Source organism: Trichosurus vulpecula, chromosome 3, assembly GCF_011100635.1.
Source record: "Trichosurus vulpecula isolate mTriVul1 chromosome 3, mTriVul1.pri, whole genome shotgun sequence".
Lineage (NCBI taxonomy): Eukaryota > Metazoa > Chordata > Mammalia > Diprotodontia > Phalangeridae > Trichosurus > Trichosurus vulpecula.
The window spans coordinates 37,881,099-37,904,054 of record NC_050575.1 but is presented as its reverse complement, the minus strand read 5'-3'; the positions used below and the strand labels follow the sequence as shown (position 1 = coordinate 37,904,054).

At 33.6% G+C, this 22,956-nt stretch overlaps 1 protein-coding gene across 1 annotated transcript in view; it reads left to right on the top strand.

Moving 5' to 3' along the window:
* MIPOL1 (mirror-image polydactyly 1) overlaps positions 1-22,956 on the top strand; it is a 508,657-nt gene that overhangs the window by 123,602 nt on the left and 362,099 nt on the right. Inside the window, exons 7-8 of the mRNA XM_036752890.1 lie at positions 1,657-1,775; positions 16,809-16,826. Of these exons, the coding sequence (XP_036608785.1) occupies positions 1,657-1,775; positions 16,809-16,826 (137 nt within the window). The remainder of the gene's footprint in view (positions 1-1,656; positions 1,776-16,808; positions 16,827-22,956) is intronic.

The window sequence follows — 22,956 nt, the reverse complement described above, 5'->3', positions numbered from 1 at the left end:
GTTTATAATTAAGCTTTAATGTGTTGAGATTTGGCCAGTTTTTTCTTTGTTTTTCCTTAGGCAATTTCATTATTCCCAAATTAAAGAAAATTATGTTGTTTCACCTGCTTTTTTGAATCTTATGCCAATTTTTATCCCTTTGACCATAATGGCCTTCTCGATCTTATTTACTGCTCCTACTCATTCTTTATATTCTGATATTTCTATCTATTCTACTTTATTTTGTTGTATCATTCATGTCTTTATCAGGGCAATGGCATTTCTGATCTATGGATCTATATTACTTTACTTGCCTAGAACCCACTTATAAAATACTATGGCAAGCAAAATTTTCAATTTATATTTTTTCTTATATTGCAAATCATTTTTAATGGTCTTGTGATTTCATTAATATAGAGAGTTCCTAGTGGGGAATCCTTCCTAGTGAGGGATACCAGTGTAGACCTGTAATTACTGTGAAACTTAGAGTGTTAGAAAATTGAGTAGGGCCACTAAGAAATCAAGTGACTTACCCAGGGTCACATGGCCACTATGTATCAGAAGTGGGATTTCAACTTTGATCTTACTGTCTCTCCTTATCCACTACTCCATGCCGCCTCTCAGCATGCTTAGAATTAGTCATGCATGTTTTAGAATACTATATTCTGTTTATGTCTTTTTAACCTGAAGCACATGGTGAGGAAATTTCATAACCCGAGATACATGGATATATTTCAGGCAGTCCATGAACTATATCACACTTTTTTCCTTTACTATTTTGAAAACTATATTTTAACATAATTTGTTTCCTTTGTAATCCTATGTATTTTATTTTATGCATTTAAAAACATTATTCTGAGAAGGGGAATTTATAGGCTTCAGTAGATTGCAAGAGGGAACCATGGCCCAAAAAATACATAAGCTCTGTTATAGCAGAACAACAGAACTAATGAAAGTCAAAAAAATAAAAAAAAATACTAAAGGAGAATTCAATAAGAGTCTTGAAATATATGGAGCAATTTTTTTGCAAGGGAGAGAGAGAAAAGCAGCTCATTCTTTGAGTCAATCTACAAATATTTATTGTATGTCTGCTATGTAGCAGGCATTGTGCTAGTATTTCCACTTGGGATAGGACAAGAAGATTCTTGAATAGCAGCAGTAAAGATTTAGATTAGACTTCAGGATTAACTTTCTAACTTTAAGAGTTATGAGATATTGGAATGAACTAATAAGTGAGGCTGTAAAAGAGTCACTTTCTCATTTTTAAAAACGTAGTTAGTGAATAGTCTTATAAAAGCAGAAAAATGACTTAAATTAGCTCCTGAAGCATCTTCAGTTCAGTTAAATAAAACATTTATTAAGTACCTATTATGTTCATGATTTTTTTCAGTTGTTTAGCCAACATGATTCTTATGGTACTTATTCATTTTAATGTTATTTTTTGCCTTGACAAAAAATTTCAAAAGGTTTTGTTCAGACTTTCTATAATGAACATAAAGAACTTTTGCTTAATATGAAGTATGATAAAATCCTTGTGATATTTCTTATATAATCTTTGGAACAATATGCGTGATTAAAAAATATATTTGAGAGAAAATAGAAAGTTTTCCTTTGGAGTTGATTATCTACGTCCTGAAAGCCAATCAGATAAGAAACTTCATTTCAACATGTTTTCAGCTTCAAGAAAAACTGGCTCAAGAAGGTAAAGAAGTGAAGACATTAAAGCTTGAGCTGGAACTCCTGGAGAGAGCAACAGAAGCTAAAATTGCTGAAAAGACAGCAGGTATAGCAGATAAGTATTTGACAAATGGTCATATGGATCATACTTGAGGATGTTATATGACGTGGCTTGGTGAGTGTTAGCTTGTTTGCTGAAGGAGGGGAGATTGGACGACGGGGCTTTTTTTTTTTTTTTTTTTTGGCTGTTTAGAGTTGCTTAGAAAATAGGTGGCTTTAACATCCTGGTACTGGTATTAGTGAGAGCTTTACCTGTATTCATACTGATTTGGGCATTAAATGCATTGTTAACACCATGTCAATCCAATCACAAAAAGGTTGTTTGTTTTGTTGGAAAGGCCTGAACAAACAAGGCGAAATAATGATTACCAGTGCCTCTACCTTTCAACCAGCAGTTCAAATACCATTTATTGTTTTAGCATGTTCAGAGAAATATTTCTCCTTTGTATGGAGATAGTCACATTCATTGCCAAATGAAACCTTCAGCTGATCAAAAATTTGTTTTCTGTAGTTAATGAATTTTCATCTGATGAAGTGTATGATAAAGGAGATAATGCTTTTCTGAAAGAAGATTAAAATGTGATCATAAAAGTGAAAGGTTATGATTGGAAATTATTGCTTTAGAGGAGTTGGTACATAACTTCATTAAGTAGGTCCATACAAGGAGATATTTTTTTTAGAAAATTATAAAATATAATTTAAAGAGAATTTTTTTTATTTACTGTAACATGTAGATAATCCTACAAAGTTATAAAGCTTTTTCAAACAAGTAAATAAATACATAGATTTTAAGAACTGGAAGGCAAATTGTATATTGTTTAGGCTAACATTCTCATTTTCATTAGAATGTCTGTAAAAGTGAATATCAAAGAAGACAAGAATATAATTTTTTGTGTTGTAAGAAATTCTCACTCAGTCTAATTTGGGCACATAATGTGGTATTTCATTACTTAGCATCATTTTATAGGTAAGAGGAATATCTTGCTTATAAAATATTGCTAGAAAGGAAATATCACTAGGAAAATAAAACAAAGAAGACTAAAAGTAAATTCTCCAGCTGAATACCAGATGGTTGGCTTTTCCGTTAATGTCAAACTCTCATGAATTTGATTTTTCATCTTATGATGGGAATATGGGAATTACCCATATAAAAAAAACAATGTTATTGTGAAAATGAGGGGTTTAAAAATATGGTTACAAACTAAATTCTTGGCACCCTGGCCCCCAATCATTTATGCAAGTAATTTTGATTTTATTCCAAGCCATATGTTTATTTTGAGATGTTGTTTATCCCTGTGTATGTATTATGGAAGTAACAATAACACACATTTATATAGTGTATTATAAAATGCCTTCCTCACAACAATCCTCATTATCTCCCTTTTGACAGATGAGGAAATTAAATCCCAGAGAGGTTAAATAATTTGCCATGGTTTACATAACTAATATGGCTACAACTTGAATCCACATTTTCTGCCTCCAAAACTAGTATTCTTTCTATTACACCATTCTACCTGAAAAATATGGAAAATTGCTGTCCCTACCTAGTACTCAGTAGAACTAAAAGCCAATATTCCACATACAGACCAAAAACTCAACAGGTGATAATTACCTGACATATGCCATTTAGCTAGATATTTTATTATCCAAATGGTTAATGCACAGTTATTTATATGAGGAACTAGGGCTGAGTTAAAGGCTAAATATTATTTTGCCTGTTGTAAAATGCTGAAATATGTAGATTTGTTTTTAAGTTAGTGTGTGATTTATGCAAATCTTAAATAATATATCAAAATTAAATATTAATTTATATTGATTAAATTAAATTATTTAAAAAGATTTCTTTCATGTACTCTCTGACACTCAATTGATTTTGTATAAGTAAAATAACCTCCTTAGGAAAAATTATATATACATTTTAATTAATTTTCTCATTACTCCCTTTTTTAGCAAAGTAAAGGCAAAAACAAGTTTTTAAACATGGAAAACTCTTTTTTAATGCATATATTCATACATATTTATTTTCATGCATATAGCTTCTCTGAGTCTGACAAAAATAAGAATGTTCTACTTAAAATGTGAGAGAGTGTTGTATAGTCTACCCGAAGTAGAGAGTAATAAAATCCTCAAGAAAGCCTTGAGGCTTTCTTCACTGGCTCAAGAAGTTCAATAAAACTGATCCTCAAATGAACTTTTGAACCTTTACATATTGTCCAATTACAAACTACCTTATACTAGCTCTGTCATTTGCCTGTGTGCAAAACTATTGCATTTTTTTGTGTGTCAGGATTTTGAGAAGGAAAGAGAAAAAGCAGTGTAAGATGGTGATTGAGTTATAACTCATATTTTATTTCACTAGTATATATGAGACAGCAAATTGAATCTATAAAGATGGATGTTTATGTTCATGTTGCTTGGCTTTTTTTCTGCCAAACTAAGAAAGTAGCTACAGAAAAGCACATCATAAACACATGTATACACATTTATAAAATAAATATATTAGTGTATGTTTTGGGAGCATATAAATACATTACAAACTAACCTTACTCACCAGGAAAGGAAAACATGTTAAAGTAGAATCTCACTTAAAAGAAAGAGCAAGAATTGCAAAATTTAGTCTTCTCTGGCTAGTCATTCCTAGGGCCTTGCAAGTACCTTAATTGTTAAAAAAAAATTAAGATATTGATGAAAATACTAAATATAATATTTTGGGATTTTTTTGCCTGTGTTTTGTTCTTAAAGTACCTTAGCCCTATGATAGCCTTTTATATGTAGGACAATAAGTGTCAAAACTTTATGAAATTTGTAATGTTGAGATTGCCAAACCTTGCCTTGTTTTCCTGTGCAAGAGTTCTCAAATTGAACCCTTATATATTATCTTTGTATTTATTTGCATTATGGTGGTAATACTCGATAGAACTTTATTAAAATTCAATAGACATTTATTAAGCACCCCTTATGTGCATGGAACTCTGTTGCATGTTAGGAATACAAAGACAAAAATCCAAACCAGAAAATACTTCTTGCCCTCAAGGAGTTATATTCCACTGGGTTATACACTCAGTTCTTACAACAAAGTGTGGACATATAGGATGGAGCCAGTTGAACAGCGATATGAGTGAAGAGAAAGGGAAGGAAGTGAGCAATGTTGTGAGATAGAATTTTCAAGACATGGAGAACAGAGGGAGGGAGAGGGAGGGAGGGAGGCAGGGAGGAAGAGAGAGAGAGAGAGAGAGAGAGAGAGAGAGAGAGAGAGAGAGAGAGAGAGAGAGAGAGAGAGAGAGAAAGATTTAATACAACAAAGTGTGTTAACCACCTACTTATCCATAAGGAACTCTGCTAGATCCTAGCAGTAAAAGACAAGGCAAAAACATTTGTTGCTCAAAATGCTTTTATGATTGTCATGTGCCAAACCCAAATAACTGGGAGCATGGTGGTACTCTTAAGAGAAACAATTTGGAATGAGGACAGGATTAGGGAACAATATCGTAAATTCTATTTTGAATGAATGAGTGAATTTGATGATTATGGTGAGTTTGAGATGTTCATAGGATTTCTAGAGGAAGATGTGGGCAATATAGCACTGAAATTCAAGAGAATTAATAAGTCTATACATATAGATCTGGGAATCAGCTCCATAGAGATGATAATCAAACATGTGGGAACTTATGAAACCATAATGATGGATACTGTTTTTTTTTTTTATATATATATATATATATATATATATATATATATATATATATATATATATATATAGAAAGCAAGGACAAACCCTTGGGGGACACTCCTAGTTAGTGTATGGGAGATTGGTGATGATCCAGGAAAAGAAGATTCAGAAGGAATATTTAGAAAAGAGGAGTGGTTAAACGTGTAACAGAAAAAAAGAGGAGAGAGTCTTCTGGAAGGAAATAGTAGCTGGCATTGTCAAAAACCTGTCAAGAGGACAAGAAGGCCGAGGACTGGTTAAAGGCCATCGGTTTAGTAATTTAAAATTTTTTGTTAACCTTGGAGATAATTTCAATCAGGTGGCCAGGCTTGAGAAGTGATTGGGAGGTGATGGTACAGACAATAAGTATAGCTAGCTTTGACAGAAGTGTGTGTGTGTGTGTGTGTGTGTGTGTGTGAGTGAGTGAGTGATAGAGAGACAGAGAGAGACAGAGAGACAGAGACAGAGAGAGACCAAGAGAGACAGAGAAAGAGAGAGAGGTTGGGAAGGAGAGAGCTTAGAATCACGTGTTTGATCTGACGTTGGCTTGAGCAAAGAAAATGGCCAACTTCTTCTCTGAGACTTGAGGAAGGGAATAGAGTTGTGGGGCCGGACAAATGGTCTATATTTTTTTCAGTGAAATAAGAGGTGAAGACTGATGAGAGGGAAGTTAGAGTGACGGTAAAGAAATGAATTAGGGAAGAACAGCATTACTATTCATCAACAAAGACTTCTGTCAGTGCTCAGCAGCATGAAGTTATAGGGGAAGGTAGACAATGAGGCAGTTGAACTGGTTATTTATGGGGTCAAGATTAGGAAGGACTGAAACTAAAACCAGAGCTGTAATAATGACTAGGATGGCAGAATAAGGAAAATAGAGTGATCAGAGCTCTCAGTGAGAAGATACAACACATGTATACAAATGATTATAATACAAGTTATCAAGTTGAGCAGCAGAGATAGTTCAGAGCAGAGAGACTGAACAGGTTTTCTATATATGCTAACATACCTGCATTTTAATCCTGGCTGATAGAGATTATTCTTCAATCCTGATTTCTGCTCATCCCATTGATTTTTACCCAATGTGAACTAGTTCATGTCAGTTCCTTTTGCCCTTCTTTGCTCATCAGATCTAAGTATTACCATAAGATTGTACACCTTCTCTTTTTTTTCTAAGAATTTAGTGTGATCAGAATGATCTATTCATTATATTGGTTTGTCTGCCAGAGAAAATGGAAAGAGATTATCTAGTGCAACAATTTCTTGTTTCATTTTCTTCTTTTTCCTTCTTTCTTCTTCCTCCTTTTCCTCCTCTTTCTTCTTCTTCCTCTTCTTTCTCCTTCTGCTTTCTCTTCCCCTCTCCCTTCTTCTCTTCCTCCTTTTTCTCCCTCTCTTCCTCCCCATTTCCTCTCCCTCTTCCTCCTCTCTCTCTCCTCTCCTCCTATCTCCTTTCTCCAATTAGAGAGGTGAAGTGACTGGTCCAAGGTCACACAATACCAATACTAATTAGTACTTAGATATGAAACAGTTATCTTGACTCCTATCCCATATGATTTTCCCAAGTTTAGATATGGGGCAGATACCCTCCCGTGTGTGTGTGTGTGTGTGTGTGTGTGTGCATACACGTACACTCACATATATATATACACACATAGATATATATGAGAGCCCAAATTATGGTGTAATGATATGTATGTATGTGTATCAGGAGTGGGAAGTGGCTGGGTGTATGTATTATATCTTTCCTTTCCTTTCTTCTGTGCCTCGATGTGTGGAAGAGGAAGTAGTAATTAGAACAGTTAGGAAGTAGCTTTGTGCCTTGTTCCATACATATTGGTTGCTTTGAGTTCTTGCTATTTTCCCCTTCATTTAAAATATTGCAAGTATTTGATTAACACAATCATACATGTTTTTATGCCATCTTGTGATTTCATCAAAAAATTATCTTTGTCTAGATCAATTTGAAATTTCTTTAATTGTTCGGTTCTTTACCTTTTTTCACTTTTAGCTTCTAATTTCAAAATCATTGTAATGTCATTATTTGTATGCCATGAGAGTAAGTGGTAGAATATACAGTTCTTATTTACAACTGAAAATAAGTGGAATGGAAATGCCATGCACTGTTAATGATTCCCATCATTGCAGAGCTGACTTTTAGAAAATGTAAATATAATAGAAAACATCAAATGAGGGACTGATCAACGTGATAGAGATTTACTTTCTAATTGGAAAATGACTTGAGCCCGTAAATGTGGGTTAAATAATCTGAAAAATATAAAAAATTCATTTACAAAATCATAATGTAATTTTCATTAAATTTTTGGAGATTATAAAGGCAATAGCATCCTAAAGAAATAAGTGCTAGTTATTATAATCTGAATATACAATTAAAATATGAAGTTGTGAGCAAATACTTCAAGGGGAAAATGCAAAATGAACATTGCATTGTGATTCTCATTTTTTTCCCCCAATATCCAAATGTAATGAAGTAGTGAGTTAAAATAAAGACTTTTTGAGGTGTTATCAAAAGCAAAAAACAAAAAAAAGAAGTGTTAATTTCTGTAAAGTTCTTCTAAGCACCTAAATTATTTGAAAATTGCCTTTGTTTTTTCAGACTTCAGGATACTATTCTACTGGTTACTATTTCTCTATGCTAAAAATATATTAGTGTTCTAAAAAAGAGTTAATGGAGCTTCTAAAAGTGCCTAGGTGCCTCCTAGTGTCTGTAACAGGATTGAGATATGGCTTAATTTGTCAGTGTAAAAGGCATTAGTTGTGCATTGACTCATAAATTATAGAGATGAACAATTTTTTTAAATGATTATAGGCAGGTTATTACGTTTTAAACATTATGCAATCCTTTAGAAAACTGGGGTAGATAAAATTGTCAATTTTTTATGCTTTTAATCACTATTTCTTTTCCCAAAAGTAAAATAATCAAGTATGAAGCACGAACATGTCTATATTCCTTTATATTTAAATGAGATAGTCTCTGTGATTCACTTGGAACTCTAACATTTTATTAATTGTCCAATCCTATGAATATAAGAATACTGTCATATTATTAGATGACTTGAGCGTTTTCATTTAGTTGCACAATAATATATTCTTAAATATGTGTATATATACATATATATGTATGTACACATATGTTTAAGTGGAAGCCTTTTGAGATTTTAGTTATTCAAGTGTTACTTGCTTTCAGCTCTTTAATGCTAAATTTAATCAAATTTAGCAAATTTAAGTAATGCTTTAAGGTTTGCAAAATACTTTACTTATATTCCTTCACTTTTGACAATTGATTGGGGTTTACACACACATCTGTGTGTTCAGTTAATTATTTCATTTATCCTGAACAGCTTTAGTTTCATAAATTACAGCTTCTTTTCAGGGTAATTCATGTTAATTTTAGTTATTTTGTTATGTAATAGTGCTTTGTACAATTCCTGACACATAGTAGGTATTATATTAATGCTTATTCCCTCCTCTGGGTCCTTTCCCTGCATTTCCCTTTTGATGCAGGTACTATTTAGATTTTCATATAATAATATTTATTGATTCATGGTTAAAGAGTCTCTTTTACACCTTAATGTAGTGGTAAGCTATATTTCAGTTTTTTTAAAAGCTTACTTTTCTATTTCCTGAAAAGCTCACTTCAGAGTCCCTGCTCTAGATGTTAGTTATTTTTCCCCCTTCCATGTCATCCATTAAAGATTAGCTGAGGAAGGTTGAAGCATGAAGAGATTATGAATGACAGAACAACTCCTGTGGAATAATAATCAGTTTTTGGTATTTAATGCTGTTTGACTTTTGCAGACACATTTCTTATTAACCTTTGGTACAAAGAGAAATCCAGGTTCCTGATATCTCATGGAGAAGATGAATTTGAGATCCTCTTCCAATTAAACTGAAATAAGGCCAATATTGGGCTTTAGCCAAAATAACTTCATAGTCCCCAACTCTTGCTTATAAACTACACACACACACACACACACACACACACACACACATACACACACACGCACACACACACGCACAGTTTATAAGCTATATGTATATAGTTTATAAACTGTATGCACACATTATATATTGTATATATGTATAAACATTTAATTTGTAGTATGTATACAGAAATCTAATATCTCTGCCTAAATTTTAAGCAGTATTCATTGTTACATATATTCACTAATTAATTATTCTTATTGTTCATTATGAAATCCATTATTTCTCGATTTCTTCACAGATCCAATTTTAAACCTTTGATATTTAATGTTATTTCTAAAATGTTAAATTTTCAAATAGTTATTAATTTGTAGAAGATTGGTATGAAAAGAGAGGAATATTTTGATCAATATCTATGATATAAAAGAGCAAGGGAAAATCTTCCTCAAATATGTAGCTTAAGTTTATATATTCCAATTTAAGTAAATATTAAAAGAATGGGCATGTGGTTTATATTAAATCAGCATTGACTATTTAGAGCATAAGCATTGGACAAATTAAAAGAGTTTTACAGTGGAAGTCTACATTTTTCTTATAGCAAAATGTAACTGTTTATAACTCACTGTATTTCATATAATTATCAAAAATTAAGCTGTTCCTAAATGCAATTCAGTTTTTCGGGAAAACATGCATACTGGCCTGCATTTATCATTTTAATTAATTTATTAAGCCAAAATGAGAAGCTTAGACTTGTTATATAAATTTTTTAGTTAACTAAATATGGAGATTTTTAAAATAAAAAAATATTACTATGCATTTGATGAGACTAAAAGAAGATGACTAGAGCTTTAGAAAAAAATCTTCTGTTTGCAGTTCAACATATTGAAATATCTGATCATTGTTGTCATTACATTTCTTCCTCAGTTCTTGAAATCTGCGAACATGAATTTGGATTAATTATGGCAAGTGCCATATCACGTAATGCCTGAATAGAAACTGGGCAATCCTTCAATCAAAGAGGGAAAAATATATTTTTTTCTGGATAAAAACTTGAATATTAATTGAATTTGTTATGGACAGCTACATTGAAATCTTAGAAACTAAGCAGCTTTTCTTTTGAAGTTAGGCTAATATCAAATGGTCATAAGTAATTCATGTAATTACTGTATTTGAAATTTCAAAGATATACTACCAACTAAATGTTTCACAAAAAATAATTAAGTCATTTAAAAACATTTTTCAGGAAGCCTACCTTTGAAATCTTTGTAGCAATCTAATGTTTGCGTATACTTCTGTGTTGTTTTAAATATTATTATTTGTCAAGTAAAACATGATTCAAATAATCTTTGTACAATCTAAATAATGTGTATTTTAGTATTTTTGAAACATGGATTTTTCATGCTGATGCCTGTTTCAAAATTTCTGATAGTTTACCTCATCTGTTTTACTTCTAAAATTCATGCCAGTGTTTAAAAAACTGAAACAAAGACATTGAGTACCTAAATTTAAAATCCGCATATAATCTGATGTCTTACATTAATCTGTAATGGGCACAAATTAATATAACTCAAATGATTTTTGAAATTTCTTTTTTTTCCATTTTAAATTGTGAAACCTCTTTATGTGTAGTTTGTAAATTGGCCTGATCCATTTCTGTTTTTCATTAGTGATCTAATATTGTAATCTAGTTGAAAAAAGAAGAATATGGCTTTCTGGAAAATGTCATTTTTAAATATTTCTTTTAAATAATATGTAATAGCAATAACCCTTTCTATAGCATAGTTTTATTAAGCTGTAGAAAGAGTGGCATAAAGCATCTTGGTTCATATCTTTTTTGTAGCTTATCTTTTGAAAAATGGGAAAAGGTATGAATGAATAGGAAAATTGCTTAATAGATATATTTTCTTTTGAATATTTATTTTTTAAAGGAAAAAAAACCCTGCTACTTGTTTCATTTCATCAAATTTCATCTTCTAGTTCCTTCCTTGGAAAACCTATCAAAAGGCGGAACCTACCAAAGAAATCCAAAATGAAATAGAAAGACAGTGCTCAATATATTGATTGCTCCATTTGTGTTACTTGAGTGAGAGTAATTTCAAATTATATTATTATCCTAGGTTTTCAAAGAAGAAAGAAATTATGTGCATATTACAGAAATGTTAGACTGAAGTTACATATAAATACTATAGCCACTTTTATTTCTGCAATGAATTTTTAGCTAAGAATATTTTTATATTCTAATTTGATTCTTTTCTTAACACCATATACATCAAACTGAAAAACAAACAAGCCAACAAACAAGAAACAAACCTTCCCACCTGGGCTGCACTATTAAAAGACTATAATCAACTCATCATTTATATGGGGGAAAATCTTAGATCATAAGAGGTTAAAAAAAATGCCAATCTTGAAATTTAAACTTACATGAAAAGAATTCTCATGCTATTGACATGAAGAGTCCAGTAACAAATTTCAAGAAAGAGTTGAAAGAATTGTTTTAAACAAAAATTTTGTAGATAGTGTACATTGGTATATACTGTCTAGGATTTCACTAGAAATTTTGGAAAAAATATTCTACTTTTCCTCTTCATAGGGAAAATATTCAATATTATGAAAGATTTATGAATTTGGAAAAGATTTTTGTCTCATATTTGTTCATTTTTGTTCAAGCATTACATTTGGTGAATTAGCAAGTGCAGAAGTAGTTCTGTAAGCTGTTACAGTTCTGTTTATTTTTTGAAAGAAAAAAACCTTTATTGATATTTGTATTTGTTTAGAATATTGTAGTACTAGGAGTATTGGGTAGGTATTTGACATGATGAGTTTGGTGTTTCAAATCCTAATTATTTCTTTCCTTTCCTCTTCCATTTGGCTTTATTTCTATTTACTCAGGCAGTGTTTAGGTTGTCAGCAAACAGATTCTTATTCCCGGAAAATGCTCCACCCTTCCCCAAAGTTGTGTTGTCTGGACAATCATAAACCAGTGTTTAAACTAGAATAATTTTCAACATGTCTCTTTGCTACTATATTTTAAAGGGTAGTTTTAAAAGTGTGTGAGATGGGTTTGCCAAAAATAAAAAAAAAATCAGGTTTTACTAAGAAAATATGTACTCTGCTTTGACTCAGTAAACTCATGCTCATTATAGTTCAGCTTCTTCATATTTACTTTTGTCTGCATTAGAAAACAATTAGCTTACTAAATAAATTTGAGTATTTGGGAAAAAATCTACCTTGAGTCTCTCTCATTTGATTAAGAATTATAGGATATTTGATAAGCATGTTTAAAAATGGAGATATCCAAATATTATTGTAAACACCCAGTGGTTTGTTTTACCTACAATATAAGTATTTTACTTGGTTGGCTTACATAGTAGCTAATAATATTTGTTAATGTAATTTAACTGCTGTGAACCTTTACTGAACAAATATTGAAATTTATACAAGTCAAAGAAAGAGAATCTCTAATGACTTTTGTAAAAGCTTCTATTTAATAGTTAAGGAGAAAAGTTTGTATGACATACCAGATGTAATTAACAGTAGATTTTACATTTAATAAAAAGAAAGAAGCATGCGTATTTGCTTTATTCATTCCATCATAATTTGCATTAGAGCTGTGAGTGTTTAATGAGCAAATTCCAACTAAAATGCTATATTGATTTTCTAGTGAACTTTGTAATAGTCATCCACCTTCAAAAAGCTCAGTGTTTACAATTAAGTTTTCTTTACTAAAAACTAAAAATGTTTGAGAGTTACATATTGATCTCCTGAAAAGTACTGAGCACTGGAAAAAAAAGTTTTTGATGGCCTTCATTTCTTATAAAAGTTAAGAAATTATTAGTAGTAGCTTTAACTGATTATTCCAATTTTTCTACTGCTGGAGCTCTGCAACTAAGATACAAATGCATTTCTATAATTTAACTGTTTTAAACAGATCTTATAATATCATGCTTTTTTGTAAGTGAAATTTTTAATACTTTTTTTTCACTCAGGAACTGTGCTTCTAAAATACAAATTAATAATACTTTCCCCAATTCATCTGTTTAAGCATTAAGGATTATATGGTGAATTAAAGAATTTCTCAATGTTGATATTTTGCAATTAAAAAATATTATATGTTTATTTCTTGGATTTAGAGTAAGGCTATTTTGGAAACATCCTCCAGTAAAAATATGAGTGGACTACCAGTAAGGAGACTTAGGTTCAAATTATAGAGGAGATTCCTGTTTAGGCTGTGGTGACCAGCTCTTTTCCAACAGTGAGAGTCTGTGATTTGACACTTGGTCATGTGATTTTGGACAAATTAGCTAACATCTCTGAGCCTTAGTTTCCTCATCTGCAAAATGAAAGAATTAAACTAAGATGACATTTATGGTCCCATCTGATCCTACTTTTTGATTATTTTAATGGAAGAAACAAATGCAAATTTGTCTATAGGTAACATGGTAATATGTAAGATCAAATGGAGGGTTGTATGAAAGGCTTCCTTTGTATCTCTAAGTTGTTTGGATTCTCCCAGCTGAGAGTATGTAAAAATGACCAACAGGGATTATTGTGACCTTCATCCTAGGTTATACATTTCAATCTTTTAAAGCAGCCATATACTATTATTTTACAATGAGTTATTTTATTTATTTTTGTTTTCTTAAATTCTCATTTATTGACATATTTTCTTTTTGTATCATGTCTATGATAAAATTGCTCATTGTGAATTAATAGTATATTATGCAATATATAATAGTATAGTATGATAATGTATACTAGTATATGGCTGCTTTAAAAGATATATCTAGCTATGGCTATATATATTATGTATATGTATGTTTTTATATATAACTACATATGTCTATATATGTCCCTTCTAAACTCAGTGAGCATTCTCTAATAACAAAAATTCAGAGAGAAAGAAAAATTCATTCAGTGAAAACCAACCAACACATAAACCAAATCTGAGAGTTTACGCAATAATCTATACCCTTCTTATGCAGTGAAGAGGGAGAAGAGCAGTTTCACAATTTATCTATTGCTCCAAAATGGTAATTATAATTATATTGTGTTGAGTTTTTTATTGTTCTTTTCATTTACATGATTATAGTCATTGTGAATGAAATAGTGGCTGAACTAGACATTTATTAATTACTATATTCTAAGCACTTGGATATAAAAAATGGGAATCTTTTTTGTACTGAACTCACAATTTATTTTTTCTTTTCATTTTTAATATGATTTTTTCCCCAATTATATGTCAAGACAATTTTTAACATTCATTTTTACATGATTTTGAGTTCCACATTTCTCTCCCTCTCCTCTTCTGAAAATGGTAGGCAATTTGGTATAGATTATATATGTGCTATCATGTAAAACAGTTCCATATAAGTTACAGTTGTGAAAGAAAAAACAGATCAAAAGGGAAAAGACACAAAAAAGAATAATCTTAGTGAAAAAAGTATGCTTTGATCTGCATTCAGAGTAAATCACTTCTTTATCTAGATGTGGATAGCATTTTCCTTGGTGAGTGCTTTGTATTTGTCTTAGATCATTGTGTCATCTGGAGCCATCCCTAGTTGTCCTGGTCTATATCTTGCTGCTGGGACCAGATGGCCTCTGAGGAGAGAGTCCCTCATTTAAATACAATTCACTTTCAAGTCATAGCATCACCTTCTTGATATCATGGTGTCACCTTCCTCATGTTAACGTCCTCTTCTAGAAGGACAGACAAATAACCTGTGAGTTGTATGAGCTATCCCAAAGGAATGTAAATTTTGATCACTAAAACCTTGCTAGGCTTCTTGGGGTTTATAGGCTAGATTTCTTTCTTAAGTACCATGCCTTAAACCCAAATCACTCTGGCTCTCCTAGATTGGCCAACAACGGTCATTGTTTGGGCCCTGATGGGCCTAATGAATGTAAATAGCAACTATTTCTGTTTTGGCCAGAAACCCTGAGGTTCTTCTCCTCCTGGATTGTTTTTTTTTTGTTTGTTTGTTTTTTTGGCTAGCAGAAGAGGCCATTCTTTGCCTCCCATCTTGTCTAGCTTTAACCACTGAATGGGCATTGCCTCTATCATATTGAGACCTGGTATAGACATTAGCTTAAAAACGCCAAGGTCTCCCACTGAATCCAGGCTCATCTCCAGTCTTTGTGATTATATATGTTGCAACTGGGCCGAGATGGCTACTGAAGAGAAAGTGATGCTGGTGACTTTGCTCAGCCCTCCTTCACTTACCTCCAGTTCATTTGCAAGTCATGACATCACCATCCTGATGTCATGGTCTTCTTGAGAATGGAGGACAAACAACAACAACAAGGATCATTGTGCTGGTGATAAGAGCGCATTTAGGGTTCTTGCTTGCTGCTTCAGCAATGCTTGCCAATGGTTTTAGATAGGTACTGCTTATCATTTTAAGGAAGGCTCCCTTTATTTCTTTGCTCTGTATTGTTTTTAATAGGAGTGGGTGCTGTATTTTGTTAAAAGCTTGTTATTTTTAGCATCTATTGAGATAATCGTATGATTTCTGTTGGCTTTGTTATTGATATGGTCAATTATGTTGATAGTTTTCCTAATATTGAGCCAACCCTGCATTACTGGTACAAATCCCACCTGGTCACAGTGTGTAATCTTTGTGATATATTTATGTAATCACCTTGCTAGGATTTTGTTCAGAATTTTTGCATTGATATTCATTAGGGAAATTGGTCTATAATTTTCTTTTTTGTTTCAGCTCTCTCTGATTTAGGTATCAGCACCATATTTGTGTCATAAAAGGAGTTTGGTAGGACTTCTTTGCCTAATTTTCCAAATAGTTCAGGGATGGGGTACCTACATCCTTGAGGCCACATGTGACCTTCTAGGTCCTTATGTGCAGCCTTTTGACTGAGTCCAAGTTTTAGAAAACAAGTCCTTTTATTAAGGGATTTGTTCTATGAAGTTTGGAGTCCATCAAAGGGCCACACTTGAGGACATGTGGCCTTGAGGCCTGTAACAACAATGTTGCTAGCAGCTGCTGCGTGTATAAGACCAATAACACCAGCACACAGGAGAGCTGCTAGCACAGGTTCTTTGATCTACTTTTCTAAGGAAAGCAACTTTAAGGGGTTTACAATCTCACTTTAATCAAACACACATATATCAGTTACTTAGTTGAGGTGGAAAAGCCAGCACCCTGAACCTCAGAGAACCACAGAAATTACAAGCATACATTATATTAACAGAGCAAATAAACACAAATCAGCAGACAGGCTTCGTCTCATCAAGACATCGCATACACAGTTACCAGAGAAGCACCAACATCTGGGTTTTCAAAGCAGGGATGTGGGAGCACGGGGGCTGCTTCAATGGCTTACCCAGAGTCTGGTCACCAACACTCTCTTAATGAGTGTGCCCCCAAAGGCAAAATGCCAACCTCAGAGGTCTTATACTTTGTTCATAGCCCTGAGGGCTCAGAGCCTACTTAGCAAAAAGGTGTGGGGCTTGGGGCCTCACACCTTGTTAGTGAAAGGGTATGGGCCTGCCTCTAATTAGGCCTCCCTTTGTTGGCCCTACCTGAGGCATATCCAATGGGCAGGAAAGATCTTTCACTTACAGATTGGCCTTGCAAGGCTGCAGGTTCCCCACCTTGAAATACTAGTGTTGGAATTAGTTGTTCTTTAAATGTTTGGTAGAATTTGCTTGTGAACCCATCTGGCCCTGGGGATTTTTTCTTAGGGAGTTCATTAATGGCTTGTTCAGCTTCTTTATCTAAGATGGGGTTAGTAGACATTCTCTTTCCATCTGTTGATCTGGTTAATTTATATTTTCATGATCATCCATTGATTTAATTTGATATAATTGGGCAAAATATTTCCTAATGATTGCTTTAATTTTTTCTTCATTGGTGGTGACTTTACCCTTTTCATTTTTTGATACTGGATATTTGGTTTTCTTTCTTTCTTTCTTTCTTTTTTTTTTTGAGTCAGATTAACCAGTGGCTTATCTATCTTATTGGTTTTTTTCATAAAACCAGCTCCTAGTTCTATTTATTAGGTCAATAGCTGTTTTTTTCTTTCAGTCTTATTAATCACACCTTTGATTTTCAGAATTTCCAATTTGGTGCCCAAATGGGGATACTTAAGTTGTTCTTTTTCTAGTTTTTTTGTTTGAATGCCCAATTCATTGATCTATTCTTTTTCTATTTTGTTGATGTAAGAATTTAAAGAAATAAAATTTCCCCTAAGTACTGCTTTGGCTGCTTTCCATAAATTTTAGTATATTGTCTCATTATTGTCATTCTTTTTCATAAAATTATTGATTGTTTCCATGATTTGTTCTTTGACCCACTTACTCTTTAGGATTATATGATTTAGTTTCCAGTTAATTTTTAATTTATCTTTCCACTATTCTTTGTTAAATGCAATTTTTATTGCATTATGATCTGAAAAAAATACATTTAATATTTCTGCCTTTCTGTATTTGATTGTGAGATTTTTGTGCCCTAATACATGGTCAGTTTTTGTGTAGGTGTCATGTACTGCTGAAAAAAAGGTATATTCCTTTCTGTTCCCATTCAGTTTTCTCCTAAGGTCTATCATATCTAACTTTTCTAATATTATATTTACCTAACTTATTTTGTTTCTTGTTTATTTTTTGGTTGGATTTATCAAGTTATGAGAGGGGACAATTGGTGTCCCCCACTAGTATAGTTTTGCTGTGTATTTCTTTTTGTAGCATACTTAGCTTCTCCTTTAAGAATTTGGATGATATATCACTTGGTTATATATGTTTGGTATTGATATTGCTTCATTGTCTATGGTACCTTTTAGCAAGATATAGTTTCCTTCCTTATATCTTTTAATTAGATCTTTTTTTGTTTTTACTTTGTCTGAGATCAGGATTGCTACACTTGCTTTTTTTACTTCAGATGAAACAATAGATTTTTTTCAAGTATGTTTCTTGTAAACAACAAATTGTAGGATTCTGGTTTTTGATCCACTTTGCTATCCATTTATTTTTAATGGGAGATTTCATCCTGTTCACATTCACAGTTATGATTACTAACTGTGTATTTCCCTCCATCCCATTTTTCTTCCTGTTTGTCTTCTCTCCCTTTTCACCCTTTCCCACCTCACCTCCCCTTATCTGCCTTCCTTCTGTCAGTGCCTATTCTCCCCTTTACTTAATATCCTCCCCTCCCATTTTCCTGTCAGGTAAGATAGATTTCTATATCCGACTGATTGTGTATATGATTCCCTCTTTATGTCAATACTGATAAGAGTAAGATTTAAGAGATGTTCACTGCTCATCCTCCTCCCTCCCTCTCCATTCTCATGTGTCTTTTATACCTCTTCATGTGAAGTAATTTCCCCCATTCTCCCTCTCCTGTCCTTCTGCACCCAGTGTGCTCCTCTTTCTCATCTCTTAATTGTTTTTTAATGTTGTTGTTTCAAATTCACCTTATACTTGTACCCTCTGTGTATGTATAAGTATCATCTTCCCAAGTAGTGATGTAAACAGTTTAGTTCTATTGAATTCCTTATGTTTTCTTTTCTGTTTTCTTTTCCCTTCTCTTGGGTCTCAATATTGAAGATCAAATTGTTGCTTTAATTCTGGTCTTCTCCTTCTGAAAGCTTGAAATCCCTCTGTTCCATTAAATGATAATTTTTTCTCTTGATGTATTATGATTAATTTTGCTGGGTCAGTGATTCTTGGTTGTTGTCCTAACTCCTTTGCCTTCTGGAATATAATATTCCATGACCTCTGATCTTTTAATGTTATAGCTGCTAAGTCGTGTGTAATCCTGATTGTGGTTCCCTGATATTTGACTTGTCTCTTTCTGGCCATTTGCAGAATTTTTTCCTTGATGTGATACTTCCAAAATTTGGCTATAATGTTCCTTGGAGTTTTTATTTTGGGATCTCTTCCCTAAGGTAATTGGTGGATTCTTTCAATGCCTATTTTGTCCTCTGGTTCCAGAATATCAGGGCAGTTTTCCTTGATGATTTCTTTTAAGATATTGTACAGGTCTTCCTTGTGATTGTGGCTTTCAAGTAGTCCAGTGATTCTGACATTTTCTCTCCTGGATCTATTTTCCAGATCAACTGTTTTTCCCCTGCGATATCTCCCATTTTCTTCCATTTTTTTCATTCTTTTGAATTTGATTGATTCTTGATGTCTCATAGAGTCATTAGCTTCCACTTGCCTAATTCTAATTTTTTAGGAGTTGTCTTCTGCAATTAACTGTTGTACTCTTTTCCATTTGGCCAGTTGCACTTTTTAAGAACTTGTTTTCTTCAGTGGATTTTTGTATCTTCTTTTCCATTTGGCTGATTCTGTTTTTTAACCAGTTGTTTTCTCTTTCCAAGCTCTTGACCCTTTTTTCATATTTCTCTTGCACCACTTTCATTTCTTTTTGCAGTTTTTCACCTACCTCTCTTACATGATTTTTAAACTTCTTTTTGAGTTCTTCTATGAGTTCTTTTTGGGCTTCAGACCACTTCCCATTTTTCTTTGGGATTTTGCCCATAGGCATTTTCACATTGTTGTCCTCTTTTGAGTTTGTATCTTGAAAAATCTTCCCTGTCATCATAATAACTTTTTATGGTCAGATTCTTTTTTCCCCTTTTTCCCCTCATCTTTTTTGGCCTTTTTCCTTTCTCTTAAATTTGAGCTCTGCTCTCAGGTGGAAGGGGCACTGTCTCCAGCTTTCTGTGCCGGGGGCTGTGTGGGCTGGCTGCTTATCTGCTGCTGCACAGCTGTTGCCCCAAGGCCTCCGGGGTCCCTTGTGTCTGGTGCTGCACTGATAGGTTGGGTGAGGGGGTAGCTGGCTCAGCTGGAGGCTAGAGGGATCTGGCAGGTTATCTGGTGCTGAACCAGGATCCTAGTACTAGTTTCTGGTGTGTGCTGAGTCCTGGTGGGATGGTTCTGCATTTCCCCAGGGCTACACTAAAGCATGGTGGGGAGGAGAAGGTCTGGCCACTGGAGGATGCCCGTATGGCCAGGGCTCTGCTGAAGCACATGACAGTTCTCATGATTGGAGTTTCCCAGTTCCCCTGGCTATGCTAAGGCACATGGTAGGATCCTGGTGCTGGCTTTGCCTGTTCCACTGCACTGGGGGTCAGGATCTACTGCTGGTTTGCTGAAGTGGGACTTGCTGCTCATTTGCTGGGAAACTTCCTATCCTGGAATGTACTCCCCTTTTATCTGAGTGAGACAAACCTTTTCTTCCAATCTCCTAAGTTTCTTGGGCTCAGAGATTGTTTTACCCCTTCTTTTTGCTAGTTTTACTGCTCCAGAATTTGTTTTGGAGAGCTATTTTATGCCTGTAAGGAGGCAAATATAGGAGAGTTATGGCAATTTACTGCTTATTGCCTCATCTTGGCTCCCAGAAGTCCAACCAGAACTCACATTTTATTGGAGGAGAAAACACACAGGAGTTTTCAGCTGTAAATCAGGTTAAAAAGCCCCATGGTTTGTAGGGTCTAGTGGCAAAACAGATGGTAATGCATTTTCTTCAATGTCATTTCCACTGGCAAAATTGTGTCAGTTTCTGATGTTGAATTATTTGACAATGCCAAGAACTTTGGTGGCAAGAACTTTCTTTTTCTTGGTCTTCAGTAATTTGAGCTGAAGGTTTTAAGAGGAGGAAGCAAAGAGAGGATACAAGAATTGTGGAAGGAAGGAAGTATGTGGTGATTCTTATTATTTCTCATCATTGAGGTATATTAGAAGAAAATATAAACACAGAGGAAGAGATGGGGGGAGTGAGCATCCAGTGAACCTTACTCATATCTGCCTGGCCCGTTATAGATTTGTAAGTAATGCTCTTTGACTTGAAATGGTCAAAGGAGAGTTGGACACACACAGAGACTGTTGTTTGTATATGTGTAAATATATCAATATCAACAGGGAAACAAGCAGCATTAGGGAGAGTGGGGTTAAGAGGAATGGTGATACCAGAAGGGGAATGGTTGCAAGCAAAAAAGAAAAGAAAAAGAAATTTCCTGATCCTCCTTGAAGGATAGAAAATGGGGAGTGGAAGGGAAAGATTAAGAGAATTAGAATAGAAGAGAGTGCCTTGGATTGTCTCTTAGAAAACTGGGAAATTTCTGAACACATTGTGGTGTTTTGATGTAGTGGAATACTATTTCACCATAAAAAATGATATGAGATGGTTTTAGAGAATCTTAGTTAGTATGAATTGACGCAGTGAAGTCAGTAAAACCAGGAGAACAATTTGTACAAGGACAACAACACTGGAGAGAAAAAAAAACTTTGAAAGACTTAAGAATTCTGATAGTGCAATGATTAGTCATGTCTTCAATGGACCTGTGATGAATTATGTTTCCTATCTCCTGATAGAAGAACTGTGGATACAAGGTACAGTGACACATTTTTAGACATGGGCACTCTGAGATTCATTTTGCTTGACTACTTAACAATGCTTATTTGTTACAACATTTTTTTCTCTTTCTCTTGATTTTTAATTGGGGGCTGAGGAGAACTTCAGGAGTGCAAAAATGGGGCAAAAGGCTGATCATGACATTTTCACATTTTTTTTCTTTTTTAATAGTATTTTTTCCCCCAATTACATGTCAAGGCAATTTTTAGCATTCATTTTTACAAGATTTTGAGTTTCAAATTTTCCTCCCTCCCCTACCCTTTTCCCGAAAATGGTAGGCATTTTGATATAGGTTACACGAGTCCTATCATGTAAAGCATATTTCTGTATTAGTCACAGTTGTGAAAGATCAAAAGAAAAAACCACAAAAAAGAATAAAGGAAGTGAAAAAAATATGCCTCAATCTGTATTCAGAGTCCATTAGTTCTTTATCTGGATGTGCATAGCATTTTCTTTCATGAGTTCTTTGGACTTGTCTTGGATCATTGTATTGCTCAGAAGAATTGAGTCATTTATAGTTGGTCATCACACAATGTTGCTAATACTGTGTACAATGTTTTCCTGGTTCTGTTCTTTTCACTTTGCATCAGTGAGTATAAATCTTTATAGTTTTCTCTGAAATGTACCTGTTCATCATTCTTTATTGCACAATAGTATTCCATTGTTTTCATATGCCACAGCTTGTTCAGCCACTCCCCAATTGATGGGCATCCCCTTAGTTTCCAATATTTTGCCACCACAAAAGACTGCAATAAATATTTTTGCAAATATACTTTTTTCCCCTTTTTATGATCCCTTTGGTATACAGACCTGATAGTGGTATTGCTGGATCAAAGGGTATACACAGTTTGGTTGCCCTCTGCATAGTCCAAACTGCTCTCCAAAATGGTGGGATCAGTTCATAACTCCACCAACAGTTCATTAGTGTCCCAATTTTCCCACATCCTCTCTAACATTTGTCATCTTCATATATTAGCCAATTAGGTGTGAGGTGGTACCTCAGAGTTGTTTTAATTTTCATTTCTCTAATCAAAAGTGATTTAGAGCACTTCTTCATATGTATATAGACAGCTTTAATTTCTTTATTTGAAAGCTGCCTGTTAATATCCTTTTATCAATTTATTTATAGACCATTTATCAATTGAGGAATGGCTCTCATGCCATTTTTTTTGTTTTTTTTTTGGCAGGGCAATTGGGGTTAAGTGACTTGCCTAAGGT